The sequence below is a fragment of the Staurois parvus genome, unplaced genomic scaffold (assembly GCF_062004578.1).
Source record: "Staurois parvus isolate SC_StPar_1 unplaced genomic scaffold, SC_StPar_1.0 ptg001032l, whole genome shotgun sequence".
In the NCBI taxonomy this organism is placed as follows: Eukaryota; Metazoa; Chordata; class Amphibia; order Anura; family Ranidae; genus Staurois; species Staurois parvus.
The window spans coordinates 1,287,501-1,311,425 of NW_028318828.1; the positions used below are offsets into that span (position 1 = coordinate 1,287,501).

General features: G+C 45.1%; 1 protein-coding gene across 6 annotated transcripts in view; it reads right to left on the reverse strand.

Annotated features, from left to right (window-relative positions):
* The window catches only part of PACS2 (phosphofurin acidic cluster sorting protein 2), a 1,098,307-nt gene that overhangs the window by 386,207 nt on the left and 688,175 nt on the right, over positions 1-23,925 (reverse strand). For all 6 annotated transcript variants that reach the window (XM_089657830.1, XM_089657827.1, XM_089657828.1 and 3 more), the window contains one exon: positions 3,625-3,779. In XM_089657830.1, the coding sequence (XP_089513956.1) occupies positions 3,625-3,779 (155 nt within the window). The remainder of the gene's footprint in view (positions 1-3,624; positions 3,780-23,925) is intronic.

Here is a 23,925-nt window from a genome sequence, read left to right on the forward strand (position 1 = left end):
GAGGTATGAGCAGACCGCTATCCTGAGAGTTTGCAGGAGCCTGATATAGAAGACAGGATCTGCTGATTGTAGGTGCAATGATCTGCAGGCTCATTTAATAATTGCACATTTTTTTTCAGGTTAAAAAATTGCATTTTTTTATTTTTCTTTCAAAAGGTGAACTTATGCTTTAACTTAATCACCAATACATTACTACAATAAAATAGCACACAGAGGAGAATTCTAAGTGCAATACCGATGACAAGTAAACAAATCCCACTTCATACAGTCTGGCTATAGTAAAATGATTGTTTGGCTGCTGCTATGAGTTAGGCTGGTCATACAAAAGCAGAATTTTGTTCCAACCTACATATACAGTTGTGGCCAAAATTATTCAACCCCCAATGCTGTAAAGGGGTTTAGGGACTATAGTGTACATTTGGAATTGTATTCAGAATCAAATCCTACAAGGACGTTGTAACTACCCAAATGCAACTAAAATGACATCAATTGTTTATGTAATACAGTAGTAAATGGTTCTTATGTGGTTTCTTCATTGCCACAATTATTCAACCCCTTAAAGACTACCACTCTGAAGAACAGAGGTTCATACAGGTGCTTTCCATCAGGTATTGAAAACACCTGTGGATGTCACCGAGCAGCAATCAAGCATAATAAGCACCAATTAGGCAGCTTTAAAATGACTGTGATACTCAGCTCCTTCTAGACATTTACTGGTGTGGTTACAAACATGGTGAAGGCAAGAGAATGGTCCAGGAAGACAAGAGAAGAGGTGATTTCTCTTCACAGGAAGGGCAATGGCTATAAGAAGATTGCAAAGATGTTAAACATACCAAGAGACACCTTAGGAAGCATCATTCGCAAATTCAAGGCAAAGGGCACTGTTGAAACGCTACCTGGTCGTGGCAGAAAGAAGATGCTGACTTCGACTGCTGTGCGCTACCTGAAGCGTAGAGTGGAGAGAAGTCCCCGTGTGACTGCTGAGGAACTGAGAAAAGATTTGTCAGATGTGGGTACAGAAGTTTCAGCCCAGACAATAAGACGCACACTGCGTAATGAAGGCCTCCGTGCCAGAACTCCCAGGCGTACCCCCTTGCTGTCTCCAAAGAATAAGAAGAGTCGACTGCAGTATGCCAAAAGCCATGTGGACAAACCACAAAAGTTGTGGGATAGTGTTCTGTGGACTGATGAAACAAAATTAGAACTGTTTGGGCCCATGGATCAACGCTATGTTTGGAGGAGGAAGAACAAGGCCTATGATGAAAAGAACACCTTGCCTACTGTGAAGCATGGTGGAGGGTCAATCATGCTTTGGGGCTGTTTTGCTTCTGCAGGTACAGGGAAGCTTCAGCGTGTGCAAGGTACCATGAATTCTCTTCAGTACCAGGAGATATTGGATGGAAACGTGATGCAGTCCGTCACACACCTGAGGCTTGGGAGACGTTGGACCTTTCAACAGGACAATGATCCCAAGCATACCTCCAAGTCCACTAGAGCATGGTTGCAGAGGAAAGGCTGGAACATTTTGGAGTGGCCATCGCAGTCACCAGACTTAAATCCGATTGAGAACCTCTGGTGGGACTTAAAGAAAGCAGTTGCAGTGCGCAAGCCTAAGAATGTGACTGAACTGGAGGCCTTTGCCCATGAAGAATGGGCGAAGATACCCGTAGATCGCTGCAAGACACTTGTGTCAAGCTATGCTTCACGTTTAAAAGCTGTTATAACTGTAAAAGGATGCTGTACTAAGTACTAAGATTGAATGTCACTTGGGGGTTGAATAAAACTGATAATGCTGTGAGCACAGAAAAGACATTTGTGGTTATTTCATTATAACTGTTATGTTATATTTGTCTGACCTACAAGTGCCTCTTTAATGTAAATGTAAGCAAGATGACTGAATGATCAAAAGCAATGTCAAACTGGCCAAAACACTCAATTTCAGTGGGGGTTGAATAATTTTGGCCACAACTGTAACAATTTAGAAAATTTGCTTCTCAGAGCATTCAATCTTACCAATATTGAGTTAACTAATTTTGTTAAAAAGCATTGAAAATGTAATCCAGACCTGCTACTAGAATGTAATCCCAGAGGTGTTAACAGCTTTCTTTTGTACCAAACATAAGAGCATTACAGTATGCAGTTTTCTAGAATATAAACCACATTCACAGTTAAAATTTTGTTTGAGAAATATGAAAAGGATTTTCAATTTCAACTATTTGTAAAAGTTATATAACAGTGTGCCGCGCTTTGTCACAAACCTGTATCTAAATAATATATTAGTATATTAAGATCCAAACAAGATTTTCAATACCTAATATTTATAATCCGCATGATCTCTAAACTTAACCGTGCTAAATTATCAATGCTAATTCATGCTTAATAAAATGACATAAAATAGACAAAGTTGATGATAAAAATCAAAAACCAAAATATTAAAAAATATTGATAAATGATGAATTAAAAAATAATATAAAAAGTGAGAATCCAAACGAAAGTTGCCAGAAACAAAATCCCATCAATTAATGCTATTAATAAAATAAAAAATCCAATTGATTCCTGTGTAAAAGCAAACTTAATGCCGAGTTCAGCAAGTAGGTAACTTCAGCATACTCTCCTTCCAGTAGCCTATGGTTGTATAGGTGGGATTGTGTAGATAGGAAGCTGCAGTGTGAGCCTGTGTGGTGATAAGGATCTCTCCCTCTCCTCAGAGCACTCCTCAATCCAGCTCTTTATTGATCCTCGTATGGGCCATAGAAAAGAAGAAAAATATATGGTGCCTTATCCCAGATAAAAGATCAACTTTATTGTGCGCCCATAATGCACTCACATAGTATAAAACAATTCACGCTTTTTGTAATAAACCGCTAAGTGCGGTGGGAACCAGCCTCGTAGTTGTGCTTATACACACTGTCAGTACTCGCCATGCCAGGTAGTCGGATACGTGGTGACGTCACTGCCCCCCCCTCGTATCCGACTACCTGGCACGGCGAGTACTGACAGTGTGTCAATTGGATTTTTTATTTTATTAATATCATTAATTGATGGGATTTTGTTTCTGGCACATTTCGTTTGGATTCTCACTTTTTATATTATTTTTTAATTCATCATTTATCAATATTTTTTAATATTTTGATTTTTCATTTTTTTTTATTTTTATCATCAACTTTGTTTATTTTATGTCACTTTATTAAGCATGAATTAGCATTGATAATTTAGCACGTTTAAGTTTAGAGATCATGCAGATTATAAATATTAGATATTGAAAATCATGTTTGGATCTTAATATACTAATATATTATTTAGACACAGGTTTGTGACAGAGCGCGGCACCCTATTATTATATATCTTTCACACATAGTTTGCACACATTTATGAGGGTGAGCAAGGGAGCCTGCAACCTATCCAGCACAAACAATTTATATTAAAACACCTTAGTGGCTCACAAGTAATTTTTCATTATTAACAAATTTTCAGTTTCACTTTAATAACCACTAGAAAATCCAATGAACATTCTGAAAAGAACAATTTGTTAACAAAATTGCAGAGTGGCGTATGACCAATTATTACTGAACACTGCTATTAGCTTGTTTATTCTGGAAGGAAAAATATACTTTCTCTGGTTACCTAAAGGGATGATAAGAAACCGCAGGTATCCCAGCCAGTCTGGAGTCTTGTGTGAGAGCTGCTCCACAAATAATCTGAGCACAGCACTGAGGTAATTCTGAGCCCCTGCTACGACCACTTTCACAGGATTAGGAGGTTGTGAATTGCAATTACAGCTACAAGAAGAAAAAGCATTGTAATACATTATAACATTTCCTTAAAAGTAAACTTCAGCAAATATTATCATCACACTCTAATATGAAGTGCTGTGCAATAACCAATCTGAATTGTATAACACACTCCTTACTTATGAATTAGGTGAAAGTTAACTGCATATGTAATCTTAAATTCACTATACGCTAATTGAAGAATTGACCCAAGAAATTATGCAGCATTACTTGACAAATGACTATAAAAAAATCAGAAAATGACACTAATGTTGTACAATATTGGAATTATTCTCAATCATTCTCAAACAGAAAACAAAAGAAAATATATACAAAAATTCCAAATGCAAATAAGGCTGTTATTTCTGCTAACTAAAAAAAAGGTGCCAAAGTCTCACTTTTCTGAATTGGTTAAAAAGCATTCAAACAAAATTGCAAAGTGTCCCCTACTCTGACTTCACTAAAACACTATAAAGACAGAAGGGGTGAAACAAAATGTAGTGCTACCCTTGTAGTGGCTTGCTCTTAGCTGGTTCTTCCCTAAAAGTAAAGAAGCTGCCTACCACCGCAAGCACTAATCCACTCACAGCAGTCCATTCACATCGGCTCCAATAACACAGCCTAAAGGGATGATCTCTTGCTTGAAGAAACTTTAACAGGAGAGAGTTTAGGGCATGGGATATTCCAAAATTATTAGCACATAGCAATTGGAGGACAATCTTCTCCATAAAGCAGCTGTAAACCCCTGCATATACTCAATGAAATCCTCCTGCATAAGTTTTACCTGTTTATTTGCAGTCTTCCCTTTTCTACAGCCGTTCAAAGACCAGAATTTATAAAGCTTGCTTGAGCTGTCAAAAAACAGGACACTGTCTACTGAGTGATACAGCGCTTCTCCAGAACAGATCCCTTGTGGTGAGTTCCTGCAATCAGTTTCTAAGACCCATCCAGGTCCTCAGCAATGACACCACCACTGAGGCCTTCTAGAACAGCTGCACAGTCTAAGGTCTGCCTAAGGGCAGCAGTCCCTCAGGCTCTGGAACCTAGCTCTCTAGTGCTTCAGACTATTTATCACCTTATTAGCCCCCTTATAGACACTCCTCTGCAGAGATTGGCTGTGGCATGATACATATTCAGGCTATTTCTGTCTCTCTCCCTAAGCTCTGCAAGCTTTTCCCAGATGTAGGGGGAAGCAATCAAACCCCAGCCTGTAAAATTAGGAACAGAGCAGGCCAAATGATCACTGTTCCCTTGATTGCAGAAAGACCCAAAAACTACATTTACCTAGCATCCTAGGCTAGGAGGGTGTTACATAAAAAAAATACATTGGATGAACACTGACAACTTTGTGGGTTCAGCATTTTGTTGTTAAATATGCCAAAAAATTGAGGCCTAGAAGGTACCTCATAGATCAGTGGTCTCCAGACTGTAGCAGGGGGCTGGATTCAGCCCTTTGTTTGCTTTTATCTCGCTCTTGGGCCAATGTGTCATCCTCTGACAATAGGAATGGGGCATAATTCCACCCCGAAGACACCAACGAAGGTGCACAATTCCTTTCAATGATACCAACAATGGGGCACAGTTCCTACCAATGACAATAATAACGGGGAACAATTCCTCACAGTGACACCAACGATGGAGCATGATTCTTCCCATCTAATGACACCAACAATGGGGCACAATTCCTTTCACTGACACCAAAGATGGGGCATTGTTTACTCCCACTGATGCCAGGACATTTACTATCAATGGCCCCCTAAAGTCTGAAGGACAGAAAACTGGCCCTTTGTTTAGAAAGTTTGGAAACCCCTCTCATAGATGAAGAAATTGTCTTATCAAAAAGGTTAAAAAGTAAAGAAACCCTCCAACCCAATGACCTATATAACCATTTCAAGATATGTATTCTTCCTATACTTATTCTTACATACAGAAAACCTATGATGACATCTCACAGCCATACATGTGTTCAGTCCAAAAAAAATTCTGTATTCAAGGCCCATTAACTAGCAAACACATCACTTTAATTCCATATCCTGGAGAGGCAAATTTCTATGTTCCATACCTGATTTGCAATTTGTAGAAGAATGAGTGGTGCTCACTTTCCCATGTGTATTGTTTGTACAGGTAAGGCAGCTGTTCCCATTAGCCCTTCTCAATAACGCAATAATCCTCTCAACTATGTAAAATAATATTTTCTCACAGTTGAATTGTTACTTCTATTAAACCCCACATCGAATTACCCAATTACTTTATCTGTTAATTTCAATAAGTATGTGTCCTATAGGTACTGTAAATGAAGATATGAATCTTTAAATTCTTAATTTTGATATTTTGTGTAGACAACACTATGGAGTAAATTTGCTATAGAACTGTGCATCTGCCACTAGTGAGAAAGCGGTGCATTTGTCAGGATAAATCAAAGCAGTGTGCGCGTATTTCCGTGGGCATCCCACATTTACTAACAGAGTCACAGTTGCACATGGTCACACACAATAGCATCTAGTAGAAGATCTATATTTAGAGGCAGCAGTAAGCAGGTTTAACTCTGATAGCAATTGTTAGCTCATTGAAAAACTACATGCATATGTCACAGGTGTCAAAATTGTTCTAGAAGTGGAAACTCACCTGAAATACAAGTAGATACAAACAACCCATACCCAGGACACCCAGAAGCTAATGGGCTTTGTTAGTAAATGTCTGACTTTGTCAAGGTCTGCAGGCTCGTCACCATAGCCGCAAAAGGTTTAACATGTTGAACGAGATTGCCTAGAACAGCATTTTTCAACAAGGGTGCCTAGGCACCCTGGGGCACCTTCTGGGTTCTTCAGAGGTGCCTTGGCAAAATGCCCTGAAATTGCTCAAATTACCCAAAAACGCCAGCAGGTGGTACAAAATTGCTGTTTTGTTACACAAAACAATAGGACCTATAATAAAACGACTGCAATAGTTTCTATTGCTTTGCCTGGAACTAGGCCAGCTTGACTGAGGTCAGTCAGGGGTATTAAATTAAAATTCACATAAGTCCGATTAGTAGCATTTTCTTCCAGCAGAGGTCTGAATTGCATGTTTGTGCGAGATTCTTCACATCACAGGCTTCTCCTCCTATATCACAATCCTGTTCTTACATCAGTGTCCTCAACTCCCCCTGCATATCATAATCCTCTCATTATATCACAGATCTCTCTACTTCACATCAAGATTCCCCACTTAACAACAATGTTCTCAGCCCCTCCTTCACAGTAGTGTCCTCTACCAACTTTACATTACCCCTCTACAGTAGTGTACACAGCACACCTTCATATCACCCCCACTGTAATGTACTCTGCCCCCAACACAGTAGCCACCTATGCCCCCACACACAGTAGTGTTCTTAGGGCTGGATAAATGTAGGGAGTATTGGAGCTGCAGCTCCAAGCCCCTACCTTAACTGCTTCCTGATCGCCCTACAGCATAAGTACTGCTATGCACTGGAAGGGAAGTGCAAAATCACATATATATATATACACACAGTCAGGTCCATAAATATTGGGACATCAACACAATTCTAACATTTTTGGCTCTATACACCACCACAATGGATTTGAAATTAAATGAACAAGATGTGCTTTAACTGCAGACTGTCAGCTTTAATTTGAGGGTATTTACATCCAAATCAGGTGAACGGTGTAGGAATTACAACAGTTTGCATATGTGCCTCCCACTTTTTAATGGACCAAAAGTAATGGGACAATTGGCTTCTCAGCTGTTCCATGGCCAGGTGTGTGTTATTCCCTCATTATCCCAATTACAATGAGCAGATAAAAGGTCCAGAGTTCATTTCAAGCGTGCTATTTGCATTTGGAATCTGTTGCTATCACCTCTCAAGATGAGATCCAAAGAGTTGTCACTATCAGTGAAGCAAGCCATCATTAGGCTGAAAAAACAAAACAAACCCATCAGAGAGATAACAAAAACATTAGGCGTGGCCAAAACTGTTTGGAACATTCTTAAAAAGAAGGAACGCACCGGTGAGCTCAGCAACACCAAAAGACCCGGAAAACCACGGAAAACAACTGTGGTGGATGACCAAAGAATTCTTTCCCTGGTGAAGAAAACACCCTTCATAACAGTTGGCCAGATCAAGAACACTCTCCAGGAGGTAGGTGTATGTGTGTCAAAGTCAACAATCAAGAGAACACTTCACCAGAGTGAATACAGAGGGTTCACCACAAGATGTAAACCATTGGTGAGCCTCAAAAACAGGAAGGCCAGATTAGAGTTTGCCAAAAAACATCTAAAAAAGCCTTCACAGTTCTGGAACAACATCCGATGGACAGATGAGACCAAGATCAACTTGTACCAGAGTGATGGGAAGAGAAGAGTATGGAGAAGGAAAGGAACTGCTCATGATCCTAAGCATACCAGCTCACCAGTGAAGCATGGTAATGGTAGTGTCATGGCGTGGGCATGTATGGCTGCCAATGGAACTGGTTCTCTTGTATTTATTGATGATGTGACTGCTGACGAAAGCAGCAGGATGAATTCTGCAATATTATCTGCTCATATTCAGCCAAATGCTTCAGAACTCATTGGACGCCGCTTCACAGTGCAGATGGACAATGACCTAAAGCATACTGCAAAAGCAACCAAAGAGTTTTTTAAGGGAAAGAAGTGGAATGTTATGCAATGGCCAAGTCAATCACCTGACCTGAATCCGATTGAGCATGCATTTCAGTTGCTGAAGACAAAACTGAAGGGAAAATGCCCCAAGAACAAGCAGGAACTGAAGACAGCTGCAGTAGAGGTCTGGCAGAGCATCACCAGGGATGAAACCCAGCATCTGGTGATGTCTATGCATTCCAGACTTCAGGCTGTAGTTGACTGCAAAGGATTTGCAACCAAGTATTAAAAAGTGAAAATTTGATTTATGATTATTATTCTGTCCCATTACTTTTGGTCCCTTAACAAGTGGGAGGCACAAATGCAAACTGTTGTAATTCCTACACCGTTCACCTGATTTGGATGTAAATACCCTCAAATTAAAGCTGACAGTCTGCAGTTAAAACACATCTTGTTCGTTTAATTTCAAATCCATTGTGGTGGTGTATAGAGCCAAAAATGTTAGAATTGTGTCAATGTCCCAATATTTATGGACCTGACTGTATATGCCATGTTCTATTTTTTTTTTGTATGCAGCATGGGGACTGAATGAAAAAAAGAGAAGAAATCTCTGCCAAAAAAAAAAAAAAAAATGTGTGGTATGCCCACCATTAAAATATACCGCCCTGCATCCACCCACTTCTAATGGTGGGCACACATTAGGTCACACTTTGCCACATGTGCCAGTTCCAAGACTGTACAAATGTCTAAATAGTGGCACGCTTGAATAAAAAGTGTCCACATATAAGTGGTACCCCATATGGAAAAAGGATGACACCAAGTCCCAAACTATCTTGTCACTACTGCTCATGTAGTCTGGGCATCCGGGGGGTTCCACGTGACTATTTTTTCCCTCGTAAATCCAAAACTTATAAGTATAGCCTGTTGTCCTCTCACAGGTCTTCTACATCTTGACCCCATATCTGGCACGCTTGCTGGGGAGAAAATGTTTGAATGCAAGGCGGACAGAAAAATTAATCAGAGACTCATCAATGCAGATTTTTTGCTGAGGAGTATAGACATCTGCAAATTTTTGGTTAAGGTGATTTACGAGGGAATGAATTTTGTGGAGCCGGTCAAATTCAGGGTCACCTCGAGGACGACAGAATGTATTGTTGTTGAAATTCATAAAACACATTATACTGTCATATATATGCCTGCCCATGGCAGCAGAGAATACGGGCATATGATGAATCAAGTCTGTGAACCAATACAACCACAATTCATTTTATTTAGTAATGCCCATGTTGAGGGTTAGGCCCAAAAAAATATAAATTCGGAAACCATAATGGGTTTCCATGCGAATGGTCTAGCAAGGTTTGAATTTTGGTTGGCGGCGATACATTGTTGTGCATATAAAATGCTTTGATACACAATCAATGCATACAGATCTTCCATGAAAAACAGCTCCAAAAAATCAAGGGGAGGAGTTAAATTTGCCATTTCCACCTGAATTACAGGTTGGGCAGTGAATGGGGGAAGTATGGGTGCTGCAGAATTTGTGGGCTGCCAATCGGGATTTCCAAGTACATCTGTAAGGATACTAGGGGCTCTATGGGCCTGTGTGTGAATTCTTGGTGGTTGTGGGACAGTACTTGTGCTCGCCACTGCACCAGCTTGTACTGCACTTATGGGACTTGCCACGTCACCAAGTCATACTCCAGTGCTGGTATTATTCTTATTATACAGGATTTATATAGCGCCAACAATTTTCTCAGCGCTTTACAATATAATGGGAGACAATACAGCAACAATACAGTTCAATACAAGGGGGTTAGGAGGGCCCTGCCCCTTGGAGCTTACAATCTCAGAGTTATGTGAGAGACCAGGATGTACTAGACCGCTGGTGCTCACCAGTTCACCAAAAGTTAGCACGGCACTAGTACTGGCACTCTGCTGCATATGAGAGTCATCAAAATTTACCGGCAAGTGCAACAGAGATGCACTTGCGAACACTGCGGTTTTGTGTGCAATATATCAAGTGACAGTGACCTACTGGCACTGCACCTGCTGGGGGAGAAGGGGAGGGTAAGAGTAGGGGCTAAACACAGGTGCTGGCAGGTGTCGGGGCTGATCCCGCTAACTCTGTGTTTTTGGGGACGCTATTTTAATGTGAACGCTGGTATAGTGCTGATCTGATCAAACATATTGATTAATTCAAACACTATACTAGCAATGCAGGTTTATTGTGTATGAGCGTCTTCCTGGCAATCAAGGGAATTAAATGTGAAGACTGGTGTACTGACTGGCAATCTGACGCCATCTGTGAGGGGCGTGAAAACCACGGGAAAGCGAATCACGTATATATATGTGATTTTGCACACCTGTGCCGCCCTGTAGCAGTATTTCTGCTATAGGGCGGTCAAGAAGCGGTTACATAAGCGGTTCGTGTTATGGTGCTGCGTCACTTTAACTGACAATTGCTCGGCCATGCAATGCTGCACCAAAATTAAATTTACATCCTTTTTTCCTCACGAATTGGGCTTTTTTTGGTGGTATTTGATCGCCTGTGCAGTTTTTATTTTTTTGCGCTATAAAAATAAAGACCGACAATTTTGAGGAAAAAAAACAATATTTTGGACTTTTTGCTATAAAACATGCCCAGTAAAAAAATGTGAAAATCAAATTTCATCATAAATTTCGGCCAAAATGTATTCTGCGACATGTCCTTGCTAAACAAAATCCCAATACTTGTAAATTAATTGGTTTACGTGAAAGTTATAGCATTTACAAATGGCGGTATATATACTGTATTTTTAATTTTTTTTTATACTAATAATAGTGGCGATCAGCGACTTATGGCGGCAATCAGTGACTTATGACGGGACTGCGGGGGACATTCTGACACTGGGGGGTAACTGACTTGGGGTCACTGACATCCCCAGTGACACCAATACAGTGATCAGTGCAAAAAAAAAACCACTGACACTGTACTAATGGCACTGGGGAGGAAGGGGTTAACTTTTGGAGACAATCAAAGAGTTAAGTGTTTCACTAGGGGGCAGGGGTGTGTACTGCTCTGTTACACACTGCTCCGGGAGGCTGTGTCCTGCGATCTCGGAACAGTGAGCTGAAAGCTGACAGGGAGGAAAGCTCCATTGAAAACAATGCAGCCTTCCTCTCTGTCAGTGATTGCCGGCAATCGCCGGGTAATCACAGGCCGGGATCTGATGATTGACACCCGCGGCCGCGATCGGTGCCACGGGTAGGGCGGTCACGTGCTCCCTACCCCGGAAAGCAGGATCACCTTTATATACATGATCCTGAGCACAGGGGCTGCCTTGTAGCAGTATATGTACTGCGGGCGATCCCCTAGTGGTTAAACAGCATCTAAAAAGAAAGCGCCCACAGCAGACGGTTAAATTGTGTCCTGCACATGCTCATTTCTGTCCCTGCATAGGTGTTGGAAAAGCCTCTAGTTCTTGACTGTCATGAATTCCCTTAAAAAACTATTTTTTATCCATTGTAAAAAATTTTTGAAATGTAATATATTGTTTAAAGTGAAGGCCAGATATTTGGGAAAGCAAATTTTAATGTGAACATGTTTCTGCAGTGATTTTTCATTCTGTTAGGCATGCTTCGAGGACATCTACTGTTTTAGACTGATTCCTGGATTGTGCCTAGTTAGTAAATTCACTTTCAAGTCTACTTGTTAAATTCTTTCTTTAGTAAATGTCTTCGCCGTCTAAAAGTAGACGGACTCTATTGAAAAGTAGACTTTATCCCACGGAAATGTGTCTAGGCACATTAGTAAATCAGGGCCTGAGTGTCACTGTTATATTTACACTGTGATACAAGCTGTACACTCACTACTTTACATTGTAATTTCCTCAGTATTGTCACATGAAAAGATATAATAAAATATTTACAAAAATGTGAGGGGTGTACTCACTTCTGTGAGATATTGTATATTACCCCTGATGACACTGCAATTTAAGCAGTGAAACATGTTCGGATGGCATTTTAGTTTGGGGGGTGCTTTTGTTTTTAATGGGGTTCATGACTTACCAGACGAAGAACTTAATAGATGACCAGGACAATGAGGAAAATAATGAGCTATATATGATAGTGAGACAAGAGTATAGCTTTAAGTGAGTATTTCTAGATATTTTGTAATTCTCAGATAATAGTTCATATTACAAAATTGTCTTTGGAAAAATATGAGGAGTTACCTTGGGATGTAATTTATGTGTAGCAAGCACAGATCTATTGATAGGACATCCGAGTGAAAAGACTTATGAGACACTTTTATCCATATAGTTAGAGAACTTGAGATTAGTTTGACAAGCTAATACACAGAATGATTAGAGATTTTTATCCATACTAGTCAAATAAACCAAGATTAGTCTGATGAGGCAATATATTCAAAGACTTTGTTCTCATGATAGTCTAAAGGGGATAAGGCAGACTCTAGAGGAATTGATGAGGAGATACGTGATCTATGAAGGCTTCCTTTGTGGATAGTGTATATGAAGGAACTGCATATCATTAATGTTAGTGAATCTCTCTGGTCTGACACTCTGATTTAAAGAATACCATGGAAAACACTTTTGAATCCTGGAATGGGATTATGTGACAAAATCAAAGATGTAAAACATCACACCACTGCACTGTTTGGCTGAAAATAAAAATAAATACTACTTTGATAGGAATAGACATGCATATAGGCAATGTATGTCATACCTGGTATGCAAAAAAAGAATTACGTTGTATGTGCCAAAAAACAGCTCTCAGTAGATAGGTCACCCATCATCTAAGGTTATATGAGCTCTTCTGAGCAACTTTGCTTGCCACTGTCCTCACCGGAAGGTGGAGGCATATAACCCATGGTCTTGATTAATAGAAACCTGTGTACTGTAGTCGGAAAATAAGATCACTGACTTTAGTCAGGAAATAAGATACCGATAGATCACTGGCCACTTTTGCAGGTATAGCTATATAAAACATTAAAAATAAGTGCCTATATTGTTTAACCCCTTAATTACTAAGAGTAAAACAAATGTTAATGTCTAAGCACAATGTTGCAGCTACTTTGTGTATCCAGGTGGATTATACCTTGTTTTGTTCAGGACAAGTTGGCTTTCTTTTGGTGTAAACGGTAATGGATATCTCCTGATTTTTTAAATTTAGCTGTATATTTTTTGCTATTGGCATAAATTACCACCCAGAAAAACCCGTAAAATAAATTATCCTGCTCCTGACGCTCACAGTGATACCACATACAGTTATGGCCAAAAATATTGGCACCCCTGCATTTCTGTCAGATAATGCACTACTTTGCCCAGAAAATTGTTGCAATTACAAATATTTAGACATTCTCATGTATATTTCTTTTTTAGTATTGGTAGGACACAAAAAAAGTGGAGAAACAAAAAGCTAAATCTGACACATTCCATGCAAAACCCCCAAAATGGACTAGACAAAATTATTGCCACCCTCAATTTAATATTTGGTAGCACACCCTTGTCTAAAAATACTGTAACCATCAATGAGTTTCTAACACCTCTCTGCTGTAATACATCATACACACTTCGATACCCAACATTCGTTTATTGAATGCCCATGGCTCTCCCTCCCCCTTTTTTTTTTTTAAATCTTACATGAATATATTGTCATGTACCTTTTGTATGCACTCACATTGTGGGCCCTCTGACCTTTTGGGGTTATGTGTCAGTCACATACACAAGCCAATCTTTCATATGGCTCACATTCATTTACTGAATGTCCTGTGGCACGTTGGCTTTGTTCTCCTTCTTATTTAGTAAGATAATTACATGCTTTTAGCAGGGCTCATTTATGTTAGGATTTAGCTGACCCTCTCATGATACACTATAATTTTTAGATTAACAGTTTCTCTATATTTGCCTATATACAGACGCCTTTTTACTGTGAATCTTCTCCATCTTCCCTTGTATAGAGATGCCTTTTTACTGTGAAGCTCCTCTGTCTTCGCCTGTATACAGATACAATTTACTATGATGTCCTACTAATGGTTTGCCAACAGCTAGCTAACAAAACGGACAGAAGCAGAGTTGTGTTTCATTCCAAAACTGAATTTGTTTCTATGAATAGTTCTGTAAAACTGCAATATAATCACATAAACTGAAGTTATAAGTCTCTTTACAAATGCACACAATGAACGCATTTCTTACAAACAGCTACTTACAAATCACATTAAATATATTGAAATGCAATCTAGCTATGTATGTGACTTTGATATACATATGCCTGAAAGTTCATCCATTGCGTTTGTTAAAGGGAGAAGGAGGCCTTAATTGATGTGTTCTTCTGAAAGCTAAACTGGAAGTAGACTGATGTGTAAGTCAAACTTACTGTTTCAGAAAATAGACTGCAATTGCAGTGAATACCCAATAGGTGGCTCCATACTCATCACAATGATGATGTAGAGCAGGGGTCCTCAAACTTTTTAAACAGGGGACCAGTTCACTGTCCCTCAGAGCGATGGAGGGCCGGACTATAGTTTAAAAAAAAAAAAAAAAAACTATGAACAAATGCGGACACAGTACAGGAGATGACCAGAGACTGCGGACATACAACGGTGGCAGGAATACTGGGCCAGCCGCTCCATAAACGCACAGACATTTCCCCCCCAAGTGTGTCTTATGGAGTGGAATAGTGCCCCATCATTGGTATCAGGGGGAGGAATAATGCCCCATCATTGGTATCAGGGGGAGGAATAGTGCCCCCTCATTGGTATCAGGGGGAGGAATAGTGCCCCATCATTGGTGTCAGGGGGAGGAATCGTGCCCCATCATTGGTGTCAGGGGGAGGAATCGTGCCCCATCATTGGTGTCAGGGGGAGGAATCGTGCCCCATCATTGGTGTCAGTGGGAGGAATCGTGCCCCATCATTGGTGTCAGTGGGAGGAATCGTGCCCCATCATTGGTGTCAGTGGGAGGAATCGTGCCCCATCATTGGTGTCAGTGGGAGGAATAGTGCCCCACCATTGGTGTCAGTGGGAAGAATCGTGCCCCACCATTGGTGTCAGTGGGAGGAATCGTGCCCCACCATTGGTGTCAGTGGGAAGAATCGTGCCCCATCATTGGTGTCAGTGGGAGGAATAGTGCCCCATCATTGGTGTCAGTGGGAGGAATAGTGACCCATCATTAGTGTAGGTGGGAGGAATAGTGCCCCATCACTGGTATCAGAGGTTGTAATAGTGCCCCATCATTGGTGTCAGTGGGAGGAATAGTGACCCATCATTGGTGTAGGTGGGAGGAATAGTGCCCCATCACTGGTGTCAAGGGGAGGCATAGTGCCCCATCATTGGTGTCAGGGGGAGGAATAGTGCCCCATCATTGGTGTCAGTGGGAAGAATCATTCCCCATCATTGGTGTCAGTGGGAAGAATCATTCCCCATCATTGGTGTCAGTGGGAGGAATAGTGCCCCATCGTTGGTGTCAGTGGGAAGAATAGTGCCACATCATTGGTGTCAGTGGGGGGGAACAGTGCCCCGTCATTGGTGTCAGTGGGGGGTGGAATAGTGCCCCATCGTTGGTGTCAGTGGGGGGTGGAATAGTGCCCCATCGTTGGTGTCAGTGGGGGGTGGAATAGTGCCCCATCGTTGGTGTCAGTGGGGGGTGGAATAGTGCCCCATCGTTGGTGTCAGTGGGGGGTGGAATAGTGCCCCATCGTTGGTGTCAGTGGGGGGTGGAATAGTGCCCCATCGTTGGTGTCAGTGGGGGGTGGAATAGTGCCCCATCGTTGGTGTCAGTGGGGGGTGGAATAGTGCCCCATCGTTGGTGTCAGTGGGGGGTGGAATAGTGCCCCATCGTTGGTGTCAGTGGGGGGTGGAATAGTGCCCCATCGTTGGTGTCAGTGGGGGGTGGAATAGTGCCCCATCGTTGGTGTCAGTGGGGGGTGGAATAGTGCCCCATCGTTGGTGTCAGTGGGGGGTGGAATAGTGCCCCATCGTTGGTGTCAGTGGGGGGTGGAATAGTGCCCCATCGTTGGTGTCAGTGGGGGGTGGAATAGTGCCCCATCGTTGGTGTCAGTGGGGGGTGGAATAGTGCCCCATCGTTGGTGTCAGTGGGGGGTGGAATAGTGCCCCATCGTTGGTGTCAGTGGGGGGTGGAATAGTGCCCCATCGTTGGTGTCAGTGGGGGGTGGAATAGTGCCCCATCGTTGGTGTCAGTGGGGGGTGGAATAGTGCCCCATCGTTGGTGTCAGTGGGGGGTGGAATAGTGCCCCATCGTTGGTGTCAGTGGGGGGTGGAATAGTGCCCCATCGTTGGTGTCAGTGGGGGGTGGAATAGTGCCCCATCGTTGGTGTCAGTGGGGGGTGGAATAGTGCCCCATCGTTGGTGTCAGTGGGGGGTGGAATAGTGCCCCATCGTTGGTGTCAGTGGGGGGTGGAATAGTGCCCCATCGTTGGTGTCAGTGGGGGGTGGAATAGTGCCCCATCGTTGGTGTCAGTGGGGGGTGGAATAGTGCCCCATCGTTGGTGTCAGTGGGGGGTGGAATAGTGCCCCATCGTTGGTGTCAGTGGAGGGTGGAATAGTGCCCCATCGTTGGTGTCAGTGGAGGGTGGAATAGTGCCCCATCGTTGGTGTCAGTGGGGGGTGGAATAGTGCCCCATCGTTGGTGTCAGTGGGGGGTGGAATAGTGCCCCATCGTTGGTGTCAGTGGGGGGTGGAATAGTGCCCCATCGTTGGTGTCAGTGGGGGGTGGAATAGTGCCCCATCGTTGGTGTCAGTGGGGGGTGGAATAGTGCCCCATCGTTGGTGTCAGTGGAGGGGAGGAATAGTGCCCCATCGTTGGTGTCAGTGGAGGGGAGGAATAGTGCCCCATCGTTGGTGTCAGTGGAGGGGAGGATTAGTGCCCCATCGTTGAAGTCAGTGGGGGGAGGAATAGTGTCCCATCATTGGTGTCAGTGGAGGAATAATGCCCCATCATTAGTATCAGTGACACCAATGATGGGGCACTATTCCTCCCACTGACACCAATGACATGTAACTTGCTGACCACTGCTCCAGCCTAGGTGCTACTGCAGCCAGCATACCTGGTTGCAGGAGCACCATTAGCACGGCACACTTACCTGTCAGCTGTCCTTCACTCTGGGCTCTCACTCGATGTTCACGGGGCTACTCGGCTCCACCTCCTCACAGGTGATTGGCCGCCTGTGTGCCTTTCCTGAGCTACAGTTCTGGCGCCCAATCACCGGTGAGGAGGCGGAGCCAAGTGGCAGGAGTGAGGGAGTGGCCGGAGTGAAGGAGCAGCGCTTCCTGGACTGGATCGTCGTGGGACTGGGACCGGAGCCAGGCAGCCCCCTGCCCGCCCCTGTACTTAGTGTCCCTTCCTGTCCTGCCCCTGCCAGCCGGCCGGGTAAATGGCCTTGGCGGGCCGCATGTGGCCCGCGGGCCGGAGTTTGAGGACCCCTGATGTAGAGAGCAACCCCCTCAACCAAATATTGTTATCCCCTCTACGACCAAGCTCATTGCAGAAGCAGCAGCAGCTTTGCCAGCACCATTCAATTTTATGTTGACTTGTGTTTTTTTTTTCTCCACCCCAAACTCGCTCATTCATGTTTTTATGGACCTTGCTTTGTGCACTGGTGCGCAGTCATGTTGGAACAAGAAAGGGCCATCCCCAAACTGTTACCACAAAGTTGGGAGAATGAAATTATCCAAAATGTCTAGATATGCTCATAACTTAAGGGTTCCCTTCACTGAAACTAAGGGGCTAAGTCCCACCGCAACCCCACAATATAATCCCTCCTCCACCAAATTTTACACATGGCACAACGCAGTCAGACAAGTACTGTTCTCCTGGCAACCACCAAGCACAGACACATCCATTGGATTGCCAGTCATGATTCATCACTCCAGAGAACACGTCTCCACTGCTCTAGAGCAGGGGTCTCCAAACCTCCAAGCAAGAGGCCAGTTTACTGACCTTCAGGCTTTAGGAGGGCGAGACTGTGGCCAGTGGAAGGAGAAAATGCCATGATAAAGTGTCCCATCATTGCTTTTATTGGGAGGAATAATATCCAATGCTCCAAGGGCCAAATAAAGGCAAGCAAAGAGCCACATTCGACCCCCGGACCGCAGTTTGGAGACCACTGCTATAGAGTCCAGTGGTGGCATGTAAAGCACTGCATCCGATGCATTTCATTGCACTGTGATGCAAGGCTTGGATGCAGCTGCTCAGTCATGGAAACCCATTCCATGAAACTGTCTACGCACTGTTGTGCAAATCTGAAGGCCACACAAAGTTTTAGCTATTGACTCTGCAGACAGGTGGCAACTTCTGTGCACTGTGAGCTTCAGCATGCGCTGACCCCGATCTGTCATTTTATGTGGCCTACCACTTCGTGTCTGAGTTGCTGTTATTCCCAGTTGTTTTCACTTTGTTATACTACCACCAACAGTTGACCGTGGAATATTTAGTAGCAAGGAAATTTCATGGATGGACTTATTGCACAGGTGGCAACCTCTCACAGTACCACACTTGAATTCACTGAGCTCCTGAGAGCAACCCATTCTTTCACAAATGTTTGTAGAAGCAGTCTACTTGCTAGATCTTATACACCTGTGGCCATGGAGGTGATTGGAACACCTGAATCCAATGATTTGGAGGGATGTCCAAATACTTTTGGCAATATAGTGCAGATCAGGGTTGTGGCTAAGAGGCCCTTGTCCTAATCAACAAGGGGACAAGGTGTTATGTCAGGGGGGTCCTACTAAGGGTACACTCCAACAATGAAGACAGGTGGGCTAGTATGGGTCAAGCGCAGGGGGTACACTCATCCCCCCCTTTTCTGACTCGCGAGAAGGCATACATAGGTTTGTATTGTCAGGTAATGTTTAAATATTCACATTTTTTGAAGCATTGACATTTTACACATTCATCTGTTTATCAAAATATAAAACACCTGGGGGCGTGTCCAAGATGGCGACCGGAGCGGCCGCCAAATTCACAGCTCCGGTGCCCGGAATTTTAATCCGCTGCCATCCGGGCAGCGGGGGCATTGTGCGTGGTGCCGGAGGCTACCTTACCATCCCCTGCATCTGGGGGAGGGGATCCGGGCTATATTGCCCGTCCCTGCGATCGTGGACATCTGCGGCCTAGCGCGGCTGCGGAGCCTCGGCCTCATCTCCGCTGCCATCCGGCGGCCGCAAACCCATCCGGGGCAGAGGAGGCCTTCCTCCATATCATCTGCATCTGGGGGGCCGAACTGAATTACCCCTCCCTGCATCCCGGTGTGACCGCGGAGCCCTGGCGCAGAACCCGCGACCATCCGGGCAGAAGTGGACCCGTCCGGGGCATCGGAGGCACATTGACCACCCCCCATATCCGGGGGGGTGGCGCTGGACCTTATTTCCCCCCTCTGAGGCGACGGAGGCCTGAGGTCTAGTGTGATCTGCTCCATCCAGTCCTGATCCTGTCTCATCTGGATCGCAGTGGGTACAAGCAGTATAGGGGGGGGGGGGGGGGGGAGTACTGGTCATCTGGTCCCCCCCCAATGTTTAGTGGTCCGTGGCTCCCACTCTCTGGTCCACGTGCTCCTCCCCCTGTGAATGTGACTCCTGCTGGGCCCAAGGGCCTCCTGGGGTGGGAATTGGATCCGACCCTTGGATACCTGGCCTAGTCAGGGGAGCCTGTTGCAGCCTATGTCCACTCTGCATTTATGCAGTTTAATTATCATTTTTACAATATAATGATCCTGCCGATGTGCCTGACCGCATCCATGTAACTACTCTCATGTACCTGCTTAGGGCGTTATGGGTCTCCTGGGGTTATTTTCCTTGGCCATCTAATTTTCAGCTGATCACCCCCAAGGGACTTCCTATATGCCATCCACCAAGAAAAAAAAGGGACAAGCTCAGAAGTCCCTTACAACATACCTTCTTAAAACGCACAAGATAAGCAACATGTCTCAAGAGAATACGGAACGGGCATATCCATCCAGTCCCACGCAGGATATCATAGTTCATCCATTAACTCAGGACAATGAATGTGCACAACAACTTACAAAGGGGGACTTGGAATCTTGCCTGGAAACTATGTACACTAAGCTAGCTGCTAAATTCCAATCAGAACTCTACAAGAGCACAAATGTTCTATCCCAGGAAACAGCAGCATAGGGTTCCAGAACTGACCGCTTGGAAACCAAACATGATGAACTCAGCCGGGCTTATGGAGAGCTTTCCAGGGATCACGAACATTTACAGACAGCCTTTGCACAATTGCAGGCACAAGTTGAAGATCTTGATAATCGTAACCGCAGGAATAATTTGCGAGTCAGAGGAGTCCCAGAGTCTGTGAATGACCTTACAAAAGCCATGACCAAGCTATTCCAATCACTCCTCCCGGACCACGACACCGGTTCCTTTGCTTGTGACCGCATTCACAGAGCCCTGCGCCCAAAACCTTCTAATGATAAACTTCCTCGAGACATTGTCCTTTGTATGAAGGATTTCCTGATTAAAGAAAATATACTCAGGGCCGCCCGCAATACCCCTACAATCACATTTGAAGGCTCCATTTTGCAAATATTCCCAGATGTCTGTCAGGGATCCCGGGTCCTCGGCGGTGCGCGCATGTGCAGACGGCCGATCCGTCCCAGCCGGCGAGCGCAGAGTCCTCGGCGATCGCAGCGGCGGTCGCGCATGCGCAGTAGCGATCGCGGCCGCACCAATGGGAGAACAGGGCGCTCTATTTAAAGCTGCCCTGTGCATCTCCAGGTTGCCGCAAGGTCTTGTTCCTGATCCTGTAAGTACGCTTCCTGGTTGCCAAACTCTGCCTGTTCTGACTTATGCTGACCCTCTCCTGCTCTGACTCCTGCTCGTCCCTAACCATCCTTCTGCGTGACCCTCGGTACCGCGCTGCCCGCTACTTGCTGAACCTGGCTTGTGACCCCGACCATTCTCCGCTTACTCCCCCTGTACCACGCTGCCCGCACGATACCGACCCGGCTAGTCTGACCTCGCTCACTCCTAGCTGTCACCCATCCATCCCGCTCGGATCGGGATCTGTCATCCGTCCATCCCGCTCGGATCGGGATCTGTCATCCCATCCATCCGCTCGGATCGGACCTTTCATCCCCTTCACAGCAGGCTCATCCCGGGCACATACCCTCAGCGGGACCCCTCTGCCACCGCCGGGGGTGCCCAGGGGCGCAACCTGGTTCCAGTCTTGCACCAAGTCCATCCCCACCATCAGGGGCCCTAGTGAAAAGGCAGACTGGGACTTAGACTCCGCGTCCTGGGAGACCCCGTGCCGTGGACCACTAGAGATCCCGTTGGGCGGAGCCTGACAGTACCTTGCGGCCATGACTGAGCCTGGAAGGGGAACGTCCCCTCTGGATGACATCTGCCGACAGATGGAGACCCTTACACTAGGAATTAGGGGTCTACAGGAGGGTTATACAAAATTGGACAGTCGCATGCAGACCATAGCCACATCTACCAGGGGGTCTGGGGAACCCACTAGGGAGACACCAGGGTTGTTACCCGCCCCTGAACCCCGTGTCCCCACACCAGAATGTTTTTCTGGAGACCGAAGTAGATTCAGGGCCTTTCGTAGCTCCTGTCAGCTATACTTTGACCTCCAGCCTCGGACCTTTTTCTCTGAATCAGTGAGAGTAGGGTTCATCATTGCCCTACTACAGGGTGGACCCCAAGACTGGGCCCACCGGCTCCTAGAGAATCGAGACCCACTGTTGAGGTCAGTGACAGTATTTTTTGAGGCTATGGCCCTCTTGTATGATGACCCGCTGCGCGCCGCAACGGCCGAGAGGGCCCTATATACACTCAGGCAGGGTCACCGGACAGTGGAGGACTATGCCGCCGAATTCAGGCGTTGGTGTAGTGACAGCCAATGGAACGAGGCGGCTCTGCACCACCAGTTCCGCATAGGGTTAGCTGAATCACTGAAGGACGAATTGGCCCGAATAGACATACCTAGTACTTTGGAGGCCCTAATAGAATTGACTATTCGAATTGACCGCCGGTAGCGGGAGCGTAGGCAGGAAAGGTGCAACCAAGGACAAGGACCAACTGAAACACCCCCCCAGGCTTCAACCCAGTTCCAGCCGGCAAGCCAGAATCAGGATGCTATGGATACACCCAAGACCGGGCCACCGGGAAGGACACGGCCAACACTTACACCTGAGGAACGCCAGAGGCGTCTTACCAACCATCTCTGCCTATACTGTGGGGGAGCAGGCCATGTGGTACGTACCTGTCCAGCCAAGGGGGGTAAGTGTTCCACTGTTTTTTCTACGGTCAATTCTACCAGTGTGGGCAGCACTAGTTATCTAGCGGTACCTGTGTCACTTCAGCTGCCAGGGAGAACGGTGGTGACCACAGCAATTGTGGATTCTGGGGCGTGTAGTTGCTTCATAGATTTGGACTTTGCAGTTCAGCAACAAATCCCCCTACAGGCTAAGGAGGTAAGATTGAATATTTTTCTGGCAGATGGATCCCGTATCAAGTCAGGGGTGGTGGACCACGAGACCCCACCTATCCGTACTATTATATCGACCCATCATGAAGAACTCCTTCGGTTAGACGCCATAGCATCCCCATTATTTCCAATTATTTTGGGGCTCCCGTGGTTACGAGCCCATAATCCCCAGGTGGACTGGAAGACGGGTTCTATCCAGTTCCTCTCCACATACTGCCAGCAGCATTGCCTCCCTAAGACCTCCCCGATTCCGGAGACCTTGTTGTGTCTAGAGACAGATGTGGAACTGGCGCAAGTCATTCCTTCGGCCTACCATAGTTTTTTGGATGTGTTTAGCAAGCGGGGGGCGGACATTCTCCCCCCGCACCGAGGTTATGACTGCCCAATTGATCTCCTCCCAGGGTCGGAGATTCCATTTGGGCGGATATTTCCCTTATCCGAGCGGGAGTTAGGGGTGCTGAGAGAATACATCGATGAAAACCTCCATAAGGGGTTTATTAGACCCTCCACGTCACCAGCTGGGGTGGGCATTTTCTTTGTGGAAAAAAAGGACAAGTCCCTCCGGCCCTGCGTAGATTACCGGGACTTGAATAAAGTCACGGTGAAGAACCGCTACCTGCTACCACTAGTCCCTGAACTTTTTCAGAGGCTAAAATCAGCATCTGTCTTCACTAAACTAGACTTGAGAGGTGCCTATAATTTAGTCCGTATCAGAGAGGGGGACGAGTGGAAGACAGCATTCCGTACCAGATTCGGACACTTTGAATATTTGGTTATGCCCTTCGGCCTATGCAACGCTCCAGCCACCTTCCAGCATTTCATAAACGATGTGTTCAGGGACTATCTGGATATCTTCGTCATTGTATACCTAGACGATATCCTTATCTTTTCCCCAACCTTGGAGGACCATAGGGGTCACGTGAGGCGCCTGTTAGAACAGCTCCGCCAACACAGCTTGTATGCCAAGGCAGACAAGTGCTGCTTTGAACAGAGTAGTATTTCATTTCTGGGTCTAACCATCTCTCCCACGGGAATAGCCATGGATCCCCAAAAGGTTTCAGCCATCTTAGATTGGCCAGCACCCACCG